The sequence below is a fragment of the Amphibalanus amphitrite genome, unplaced genomic scaffold (genome assembly GCF_019059575.1).
Source record: "Amphibalanus amphitrite isolate SeventyFive unplaced genomic scaffold, NRLGWU_Aamphi_draft 000244F_arrow, whole genome shotgun sequence".
Lineage (NCBI taxonomy): Eukaryota > Metazoa > Arthropoda > Thecostraca > Balanomorpha > Balanidae > Amphibalanus > Amphibalanus amphitrite.
In genome coordinates this window covers 468118-479051 of record NW_024881739.1, presented here as the reverse complement: position 1 = coordinate 479051, position 10934 = coordinate 468118, and the positions used below count along the sequence as shown (strand labels likewise).

The 10934-nt window shown below is 53.2% G+C and overlaps 2 protein-coding genes across 4 annotated transcripts; one reads left to right on the top strand and one right to left on the bottom strand.

Annotated features, from left to right (window-relative positions):
• Positions 1–138: 138 nt before the first annotated feature.
• Positions 139–7596, bottom strand: LOC122386239 (ribosomal RNA-processing protein 8-like). Of its 3 annotated transcripts, none has more exons than XM_043375248.1 (5): positions 7055–7596; positions 1648–2184; positions 1315–1476; positions 787–1023; positions 139–459 (listed from the first exon to the last, which is right to left on the bottom strand). In XM_043375248.1, the coding sequence occupies exons 2-5, from the start codon at positions 2157–2159 to the stop codon at positions 243–245; spliced, it is 1128 nt and encodes a 375-aa protein (XP_043231183.1). In that variant the 5' UTR covers positions 2160–2184; positions 7055–7596; the 3' UTR covers positions 139–242. The 3 variants fall into 3 exon arrangements, with proteins under 3 accessions (XP_043231183.1, XP_043231185.1, XP_043231184.1); XM_043375250.1 differs by having other exon boundaries at positions 7236–7282; XM_043375249.1 differs by having other exon boundaries at positions 7173–7191.
• LOC122386238 lies at positions 2435–6531 on the top strand. Its single transcript, XM_043375247.1, has 2 exons — positions 2435–3905; positions 4231–6531. Exons 1-2 carry the CDS (start codon positions 2546–2548, stop codon positions 4236–4238), a joined length of 1368 nt encoding a protein of 455 aa, XP_043231182.1. The 5' UTR covers positions 2435–2545; the 3' UTR covers positions 4239–6531.
• Positions 7597–10934: the final 3338 nt, after the last annotated feature.

Genomic DNA, 10934 nt, shown 5'->3' with positions numbered 1-10934 from the left:
TCATTTAGGTGGCCTAGGTATTGCGGGTATTTATCATTTAATATCCACTACGTTCAAGATGTGATCATCGTCACTGGATGCACACGAGAAGAAACTCGTGCCGTGTACCTACTTTAGCATATGATTTCAAACAAAAGCATTTTTCCATGGTTTATTAACACTGTGCTAGATCATAGACCTTTAATCGTCGATACCGGTCACCAATTCGTCCCAGCCGACCTGCCCCGCCCTCCCGCGGCCCGTCACCGCCGTTTGTAGAGGCAGGGCTTCAGCGTGATCTCCGGCAACTCCTTCCGCCGCTTCCTGTCCACATTTGCCACCTTCTTCAGGCTGAACATGTAGAAGTACTTGTGCGACAGGTCCTGACTGATAAAGTGGAAGCCATAGGCCTGCAGCGACTTCACGAAGTCGTCGACTGAGTCGAACCGGCTGGCCACCTCTGCTATCCGCAGCTGGCCGCTGGAAAAGAGTAGGACACCGTCATGATTGGCTGCCGATTGGAGACCGCCGGCACGTGATATACGTGGATTCGAAAGCCGAGGAAGAACGCCGCTAAACGCCACATGTGTGAGAGGAAGTACACCATACTCGAGGGCAGCGCTTTTCGAGGAGCACTGCGGCCCGAAGGTTTGGACTTTGAATTGTGAAAAACGACCACCCACCGCAAAACGCAAACACCGCAAAACGCACGCCCGAAACGCCAACGCAAACGTCGCAAAGAAAAACAATAAACAAACGCACGCCTGCCGCAACAAATACGTAATTGACGCTACCAACAGTACTCACCCCATCTTGAGGATGCGATTCGTCTCCATGACGAAATCCACCAGGTTTGTTCCCATCAGCGCCAGACACAGCACCGCCACGTTGGCGGCACCATCCTCCAGCGGTAGGTGGGCCATGTCGCAGGCGGTCACCCGCTCATTGGTAGCCACCAGGTCATAGGAGAGCACGCGCTGCCTAACGCTGGTCGCCAGCCGGGCGTCCCCGCAGCCCAGGTCCACCACCAGGTGACTGGGGGGCCTGAGGGGGGGGGGGTCAGGGTCGTGGCCCCCAGTCAACGATCGCACGCGGATAGGGCCGAACATTACGGGTGGAGGCTGACGTAACTGCAGTCTTTAAAAACGAAAACGGGGTATAAACAAATGAATGGGATCTGCGATATCCGATACACGATACTGAGATAGAAATGGGTAATATCATCAGAGAGGAATAACTAAATAGTGGTAAAAGGAATGACACTAAGAAGCTTTACCAGACTATTACATTATTTGGTGGCTATCATGTACTTTCAATGCCACTGCGGCGCCTTACATTTTGTTGACGTTCTTGATAATGAGGTCGAGCGGGTTGACGGGCCACTTGGCCACCTGGTTGCGGAAGCCCTGGTGGTAGGCGTCAAACGACTCCCGGTCGCGCGAGAACATCTTCAGCGCCTCGAACCCGGTCCTCGTGTACAGCTGCTCGTTCAGGTACCTGGTGAGTGGTGAGGGCAATAGGTCGGGTCACATCCCGCGTATTTGCGCATTAGTGCCGACAAGAGAAATTAAAAAGGCCGTTCCACGGCCCATTTATGCAATGACTCATCCCATCAAGTCTGCCCTCTTCCCCTACTCCCCAAGAGTGAACTCGTGACCCGTGGCTGACCTGAACCGAGCCGATTCCAGTTTGGCCCCCGGAGTCTCCGCGGCGGCCAGCAGTTCCTCCCTCCGCAGTTTCCGCTTCGCCAGCTTCATCTTCCGCCGTTTCTTCTTGCCGCGAGCGGCGGTCTGCGGCTCCGGGGCGCCATCTGCGTCACCGCCGTCCCCGGCGTCCTCCGGGACCGGAGGGGGAAGGAATGCCTGCCGCTCGGCGCGCGGCTTCTTCAGCGGCGGTGGTGCCGCCGCCGGGGACGGGGAGGGGGCGGAGGGGCTGCTAGGTGCCGCGGCAGCCTGCGCCACTGGCCGGACGGGCTTCAGCTGGTGGATGTGGCTCAGAATCTCATTGACACGGCCTGATGCCTCAACTGGTACAACAGATTTTACCACAGGTGCCTGGGATGATTTCTTGCTTCTCTTCTTGCCCTTCTGCTTTTTAGTTTTGAATATCTTGGGAGCATTGTGCTTAAGAGGCTTCTTAGAGGGTCCGATTTTTGATGCTTTGCCCTTTTTCACTTTCATGTTGTAGCCCTTGCTTGGTTTTCCCCTGAAAGATGTTTTGTAAATATCAAGACACACAAATGACAGGTCATTGTCATGGAGTGAAGAATACTCCACACCACTGCTTACATTTTGAACACAGAAATATGAGTTAATAAATAAATAAATAAATGCTCATTATAGAATATTTCAAATTCAATGTAAAGTGATGAAAAACAAAACTGAAAGGCATGAAGTAGGTACCTAGTTAGTTGTCCAACAAAATGCCTGGTGTAGCGCGTAGTGCGCTTACGTCATGTGACTACCTCGCCCGGTCGCCACTAGAGGCGCTTGTGTTGAAATACACTCAGTTGACCGCTACATCTGGTGGCAGCGGGTGGGCCGCTCCGCAGTCTGAGCCCCACACCATGGATGGTGAAAGTGATACGAGAGTGCAAGTGCTTGTACCGCCGCAGCCTAAAACCGAACAGTGCACGATCACCGATTACATCGACTACTTTGAGGCTGTGGCGACGGCCAACGCGTGGGACGATACTGTGAAAGCCAGGATTTTTCCTGCGCTGCTCGGTATGGGCAATACTGTGCTGACAGACTGCCCGGAGGCTGACAAGAAGAGCTTTGCCAAAATCAAAACGTATCTCACTAAAGTTGGAGAGCCGTACCGTGATGCGTTTATGCTCGATTTGTTTCGTGTTCGAATGGCTGACCTTGAACCGGTCGAGAAGTACCGTGACCGTGTGGTGACTTTAGTTGAACAAGTTTACCCGCGGTTTGCAGCGAGCAATAAGGCAGCTCTTGCTCGTGATTTTTTTGTCTGTGGACTGCCAGATCCTATGAGGGCAGCAGTGTTGAACTCTGGCTCCTGCCGTAAGCTGGAAGAGGCTGTCAACTCAGCGCTGATGTGCTTCAGCCTCAGCGGCCGGCTCGGGTCGCGCGGCTCTGGAGGCGCTGCCGGTGGTGATCACGTGACCTGGCGCACGGTGCGTTCGCCGGCCGCTCCGAGGGGAGGAGTGAGGAGCGGCGACCCGGCGCGGTCTGGCCCGAGGGCGGTATGCTGGCGCTGCGGTATTGCTGGTCATGTGCGTGCACAGTGCCGCGCTCCCGGCGACGGACTGGCTGGTAGACGGATGGAGGGCATCGCGGTTTCACCCGTCTCCGATGATGGCCGTGTCTACGTCGACATCGACATCGATGGCTGTCCGATGCAGCTTCTGGCAGATAGCGGTGCCACCGTCAGCTGTCTGCCCACTTCTTTCCGGCCCAACTCCATGGCTAAAGACGACTATGTTATCGCTGCCAATGGGTCGAGAATGCCTGTGTATGGTCTGCTGAACTGCTCTGTCTCGCTCAGTGGCGCCACGCTGATGCACGACTTCATCGTCACCGACGTGCAGCGCGGCGTGGTGGGGGCAGACCTTCTGCAGAAGTTCGGCGCGTCCATCGACTTCGACCGTGGAGCTGTGCTTGTCGGTGTGAATCGACACCCAGCTGGCGCGGCCGACAGTGTGACGTCACCTGGCTCCGGTGGCGCCTGCGTCGGAGGGACGGTCGTCGCGCCGGTGGCGCCATCTCTGGGCTACGTTGAGACTGCTCAGAGTGGGGCGCCGCCTGCGCCTCCCTCCGCTCCGGTGGCGCCATCTGCGACTCCCTCCGCTCCGGTGGCGCCATCTGCGAGACACAGCGTGAAGGAAGATACTGCCGCCGGTGAGGCGCCGCTGCTGGACTGGGAGGAGGGATGCTTCCACGAGGTCGGGATGCTGGCTACCGGTGAGGACTTACTGAGCGAGTGTGACTTTGATGATAGCAGCGATGCTTCGTGTAACGGACTTGAAAAGCTTAAGAGCCAGTTTGCGGACGTGTTCAATGGTCTCGGGCGCACCAGTTTGATAGAGCATAAGATAGAAACAACATGTGACCAGCCCATAGTGTGTCGCCCTCATAAACTGCCAGCGGCATATATGTCTCGAGCTCAAAGTGCAATCGATCAAATGCTTCGTGATGGGGTGCTAGAACAAAGTGACAGTGACTACATGAACCCCGTGGTGCTTGTTAAAAAGAAAAGCGGCGACATACGTGTCTGTATTGATTTCAGGAAACTGAATGAGGTGACGGTGAAAGATCGTCAGCCTGTGCCGCTGGTGTCAGACGTCATCGGGAAGCTGGCGGAGTCGACAGTGTTCTCAGTGCTCGATGCTCGCTCGGGATACTATCAGATCCCTCTCAGGGAACAGGACAGAAAGAAGACGGCCTTCCAGTTTAATGGCCAGCTACTGCAATTTCGTACAATGCCGTTCGGTCTCTGCAACGGTCCCAGTACGTTCAACCGTCTGGTGCAGAGGCTGACACAAGACCTGCCATGTGTGGCAGCGTATTTCGATGACTGGTGCATCCACAGCCGGGACGAGTCGTCACATTTGGAGGATCTGCGCTCTGTCTTGCAGAGACTACGAGAAGCTGGACTGACGCTGAACGGCGAGAAGTGCCGGTTTCTGCTGACATCCCTGGAGTCGTTCCTTGGCTTCAGCATCGAGGGTGGTATGATTCGACCGACGAAGGAGCACATCAGAGCTGTTGAGGCGATACCGCGGCCTGGCGATCAGACAGCTCTCAGGAAGTTCCTGGGCCTGTGCGGCTTCTATAGGTCGCACATCGCGGAATTCAGCTTGATTGCGAGGCCGTTGCACGATCTTTTGCAGAAGGGGAAGTCATTCCTCTGGGATGGCGCGCACGAGACAGCGTTTCGTCGGCTGAAGGCCCTGCTGGCTGAACGTCCGGCTCTGAAGATTCCTACGGAATCGTCACAGCTATCAGTGCGGACCGACGCCAGCGAGAATGGCTTCGGCTGCGTACTAGAGGCAGACGGCCAGCCTGTGGAGTTCAGCAGCAGAGCATTCAACAAGTCACAGCGACACTACTCCGTAATAGAAAAAGAAGCATGCGCGATTGTACACGCTTTGAAGAGATGGCGTCACCTGCTGGTGGGACGGCCGGTACGTCTGTTCACGGATCACAAGCCTCTTCAGTGGTTGCGCTCCAAGAAGGATCTGACTGGTCGGCTGGGTCGCTGGGCGCTACTACTGGAGGAGTTCGACATCAGCATTCATCACGTCGCAGGATCTGAACATGTCGTCCCGGACGTGCTCAGCCGGTCGTTCCCGGAGCAGCCGCAGTGTGTCGCTAGTGTCGCTGACTGGCGCTCTGAGCTGGCGACTGATGACGGCGTGCGCCAGCTGCAGGACAGGAAGCCGGACGAGTTCCGAGTGAACGGGCGTGGTGCGCTCTGCCATGTGCATCCGGTCTTCGGAGAACAGCTGGTGGTACCGCGGTCCCAACGCGACGGCATCATCAAGTTGCTTCATGATGACCCATTGGCGGGTCACGCCGGATCCAAGAAGACCGTTCGGCGTGTACAGGAGCGTTATTTTTGGCCGAGAATGACCAGGGATATAAAACAACATGTAAAAGGATGTATCGTGTGCTGCACTGTGAAAGATAACCCTGTTCCGACGGCGCCATTGACACCGGTAGACACGTCTGCCCTGAACGTGTGGGAAAAAGTCTCTGTAGACATTGTTGGCCCGATCTTACCGGTGACAGAGAGCGGTGCTAGATTTATCGTGGTTTGTCAGGACTATTTTTCGAAGTGGCCCGAGATGACAGCCCTACCGTCGACTGAGACGGAGGTCATTCAGAGCTGGCTGTTTGATCATGTTTTCTGTCGTCATGGGTTTCCGTCTGAGATAGTAACTGACCAGGGGACGCAATGGATGAGTGCTTCGTTTAAACAGTTTTGTGAAAAACTAGGCATTAAGCATAGGACGACTTCTCCGTATCACCCACAGTCTGACATGGTCGAGCGTTTTAACAGAACACTGCTCAATATGATACGGTCGTATGTGGGAGAACACAAGGCGAGTTGGGATCAGAACTTACAGTCGTTGGCCTTTGCTTACCGGACCGCCGTGTGTGAGACAACTCAGTCAACGCCGTTCGAGTTGCTGTTTTGTAGACGCGCGCAGTTGCCGATTGACACGCTCCACTCGAGTATGCGCGAGGTGACGAGCTCGGGTCTCATGGCTCGGCTGTCTGATGTGAGGGCTACGGCTCGTGATGTGTCGAAGCGAGCAGCGGCGAAACGAGCAGACGGGTACAATTCGGCGAAACATGTCAAAGTTCGTGAGCTCAAAGTGGGCGATGATGTATTTTGGAAACGGCCTATTCGCAAGGTGGGTGTCTCGCCGAAACTGCAGCCGATCTGGTCTGGCCCGTTTACTGTCACCCACAGAACGTCTGATGTAAACTATCGCATCCGAGACTCTGATGGGAAATCGGTCGTTGTGCATGTAAATAACCTGAAAACCTGTCACGTGCCGCATGTCGCTGGACGCGGTGTCATTCGTACGAGAGGCAGGCCGCCGCTGAAGACGCAGTAGGCATAGTGTCTGTGTCTCCGTGCTCGTGCCACAAGTGTCGTTAGAAGCTTGTTTTTTTTTGTGGGGGGGAGGTGTGTGTTGAACTTGGTGGGGAGGTGTAGCGCGTAGTGCGCTTACGTCATGTGACTACCTCGCCCGGTCGCCACTAGAGGCGCTTGTGTTGAAATACACTCAGTTGACCGCTACACTGGTGATAATAGGGTGATAAAATAATTCAGCATCAGTCATCACTCATCAATCATGCCATACCAATACTGATATCAATATAACCTAACCTAACCAATACTGATATAGATATGGCAAAAGTCAATTATTCAAAATAATTTATATCAGGACCAATAGCAATGATATTGATATGGTAGGAAATGGCCCAGCCCAACGCAAGGAACACTGAAGTTGACCAAACACTGACATGAGGAGTAATCCAGAACCTGAATCAGCCTGAGCCTCACCCAAGGCTATATCAATATAAAACCGCCTCACCTGAGTTTGAACTTTGAATCCAACCTTTTCAGAAAAACTCAAAGCATGTAATGATTGTGATTGATATCAATGCGTGAAGGAGCCTGCAGCTCTGCTCTTGAATTTAAAGCAAACTCAAAGATGCTTTATGAATCAACATGTGTTTTCACAGGAACGCGACCACGTGCCATGAATGAATTACTTTCAATATCAATAAAACAAAGATCACTGCTTCTTTTAATGTTTTTAATGTAACGGAAGTTAGCAGGGATTCAGCAGGGGTTCAGCAGGGATTCAGCAGGGATCGACGGCCCCTACGATTACGCTGAATTTTGGTGGAGAGGTGCAGAATGGTGTCCTCTATCGAAAATCCTAGTGCCAAAATGCGGGGAATCCATCAGGGGGGCCACAAATCCCAAAAAACAGTATGCCCTCAGGGCACAATCGACGAACTTTGAAAACCCTACTTCTAGCCGTCAAAACAGCTAAAAATGCACGTCATTCGAAAGAGGACAAAAGTTTACGTGCAACGGTACCAAATTTAGGGGGCTAGCGCCCCCCTGAACCGAACAAAACAGCTTCAAATATATGGGCCCGGGAGTATGCCCTCGGGGCATAAATAAACGTTTTCAACAATTTCAGGCCTATAACATCGACAAAATCCAGCAATATGCACATCATTGGAAAGAGCGTAATTTCCCAAACAAAAAACCCAAGTAACATTTTTCGATGGGGCCCACCTGGGGCCCACGGGACCCAATTGAAATTTGGGGCCCAATGGGGCGGCCCCTACGATTTTCTTCCAAATTTGCACAGACACTCTCCTGGGCCCCCTCTTCAATCTGGCTGAAGAAACCTACCGGGGAATCCAAAGGAAGGGGCCCAAAGAGGGCCCCAAAGAGGCCCTTTCTAAGTATTGCCCCTAATTTCGCGACCAACCCGGGCAATATGCACATCATTGGAAAGAGCGTAATTTCCCAAACAAAAAACCCAAGTAATATTTTTCGATGGGGCCCACCTGGGGCCCACGGGACCCAATTGAAATTTGGGGCCCAATGGGGCGGCCCCTACGATTTTCTTCAAAATTTGCACAGACACTCTCCTGGGCCCCCTCTTCAATCTGGCTGAAGAAACCTACCGGGGAATCCAAAGGAAGGGGCCCAAAGAGGGCCCCAAAGAGGCCCTTTCTAAGTATTGCCCCTAATTTCGCGACCAACCCCGGCAATATGCACATCATTGGAAAGAGCGTAATTTCCCAAACAAAAAACCCAAGTAACATTTTTCGATGGGGCCCACCTGGGGCCCACGGGACCCAATTGAAATTTGGGGCCCAATGGGGCGGCCCCTACGATTTTCTTCCAAATTTGCACAGACACTCTCCTGGGCCCCCTCTTCAATCTGGCTGAAGAAACCTACCGGGGAATCCAAAGGAAGGGGCCCAAAGAGGGCCCCAAAGAGGCCCTTTCTAAGTATTGCCCCTAATTTCGCGACCAACCCGGGCAATATGCACATCATTGGAAAGAGCGTAATTTCCCAAACAAAAAACCCAAGTAATATTTTTCGATGGGGCCCACCTGGGGCCCACGGGACCCAATTGAAATTTGGGGCCCAATGGGGCGGCCCCTACGATTTTCTTCAAAATTTGCACAGACACTCTCCTGGGCCCCCTCTTCAATCTGGCTGAAGAAACCTACCGGGGAATCCAAAGGAAGGGGCCCAAAGAGGGCCCCAAAGAGGCCCTTTCTAAGTATTGCCCCTAATTTCGCGACCAACCCCGGCAATATGCACATCATTGGAAAGAGCGTAATTTCCCAAACAAAAAACCCAAGTAACATTTTTCGATGGGGCCCACCTGGGGCCCACGGGACCCAATTGAAATTTGGGGCCCAATGGGGCGGCCCCTACGATTTTCTTCAAAATTTGCACAGACACTCTCCTGGGCCCCCTCTTCAATCTGGCTGAAGAAACCTACCGGGGAATCCAAAGGAAGGGGCCCAAAGAGGGCCCCAAAGAGGCCCTTTCTAAGTATTGCCCCTAATTTCGCGACCAACCCCGGCAATATGCACATCATTGGAAAGAGCGTAATTTCCCAAACAAAAAACCCAAGTAACATTTTTCGATGGGGCCCACCTGGGGCCCACGGGACCCAATTGAAATTTGGGGCCCAATGGGGCGGCCCCTACGATTTTCTTCAAAATTTGCACAGACACTCTCCTGGGCCCCCTCTTCAATCTGGCTGAAGAAACCTACCGGGGAATCCAAAGGAAGGGGCCCAAAGAGGGCCCCAAAGAGGCCCTTTCTAAGTATTGCCCCTAATTTCGCGACCAACCCCGGCAATATGCACATCATTGGAAAGAGCGTAATTTCCCAAACAAAAAACCCAAGTAACATTTTTCGATGGGGCCCACCTGGGGCCCACGGGACCCAATTGAAATTTGGGGCCCAATGGGGCGGCCCCTACGATTTTCTTCAAAATTTGCACACACACTCTCCTGGGCCCCCTCTTCAATCTGGCTGAAGAAACCTACCGGGGAATCCAAAGGAAGGGGCCCAAAGAGGGCCCCAAAGAGGCCCTTTCTAAGTATTGCCCCTAATTTCGCGACCAACCCCGGCAATATGCACATCATTGGAAAGAGCGTAATTTCCCAAACAAAAAACCCAAGTAACATTTTTCGATGGGGCCCACCTGGGGCCCACGGGACCCAATTGAAATTTGGGGCCCAATGGGGCGGCCCCTACGATTTTCTTCAAAATTTGCACAGACACTCTCCTGGGCCCCCTCTTCAATCTGGCTGAAGAAACCTACCGGGGAATCCAAAGGAAAGGGCCCAAAGAGGGCCCCAAAGAGGCCCTTTCTAAGTATTGCCCCTAATTTCGCGACCAACCCCGGCAATATGCACATCATTGGAAAGAGCGTAATTTCCCAAACAAAAAACCCAAGTAACATTTTTCGATGGGGCCCACCTGGGGCCCACGGGACCCAATTGAAATTTGGGGCCCAATGGGGCGGCCCCTACGATTTTCTTCAAAATTTGCACAGACACTCTCCTGGGCCCCCTCTTCAATCTGGCTGAAGAAACCTACCGGGGAATCCAAAGGAAGGGGCCCAAAGAGGGCCCCAAAGAGGCCCTTTCTAAGTATTGCCCCTAATTTCGCGACGAACCCCGGCAATATGCACATCATTGGAAAGAGCGTAATTTCCCAAACAAAAAACCCAAGTAATATTTTTCGATGGGGCCCACCTGGGGCCCACGGGACCCAATTGAAATTTGTGGCCCAATGGGGCGGCCCCTACGATTTTCTTCAAAATTTGCACAGACACTCTCCTGGGCCCCCTCTTCAATCTGGCTGAAGAAACCTACCGGGGAATCCAAAGGAAGGGGCCCAAAGAGGGCCCCAAAGAGGCCCTTTCTAAGTATTGCCCCTAATTTCGCGACCAACCCCGGCAATATGCACATCATTGGAAAGAGCGTAATTTCCCAAACAAAAAACCCAAGTAACATTTTTCGATGGGGCCCACCTGGGGCCCACGGGACCCAATTGAAATTTGGGGCCCAATGGGGCGGCCCCTACGATTTTCTTCAAAATTTGCACAGACACTCTCCTGGGCCCCCTCTTCAATCTGGCTGAAGAAACCTACCGGGGAATCCAAAGGAAGGGGCCCAAAGAGGGCCCCAAAGAGGCCCTTTCTAAGTATTGCCCCTAATTTCGCGACCAACCCCGGCAATATGCACATCATTGGAAAGAGCGTAATTTCCCAAACAAAAAAACCAAGTAACATTTTTCGATGGGGCCCACCTGGGGCCCACGGGACCCAATTGAAATTTGGGGCCCAATGGGGCGGCCCCTACGATTTTCTTCAAAATTTGCACAGACACTCTCCTGGGCCCCCTCTTCAATC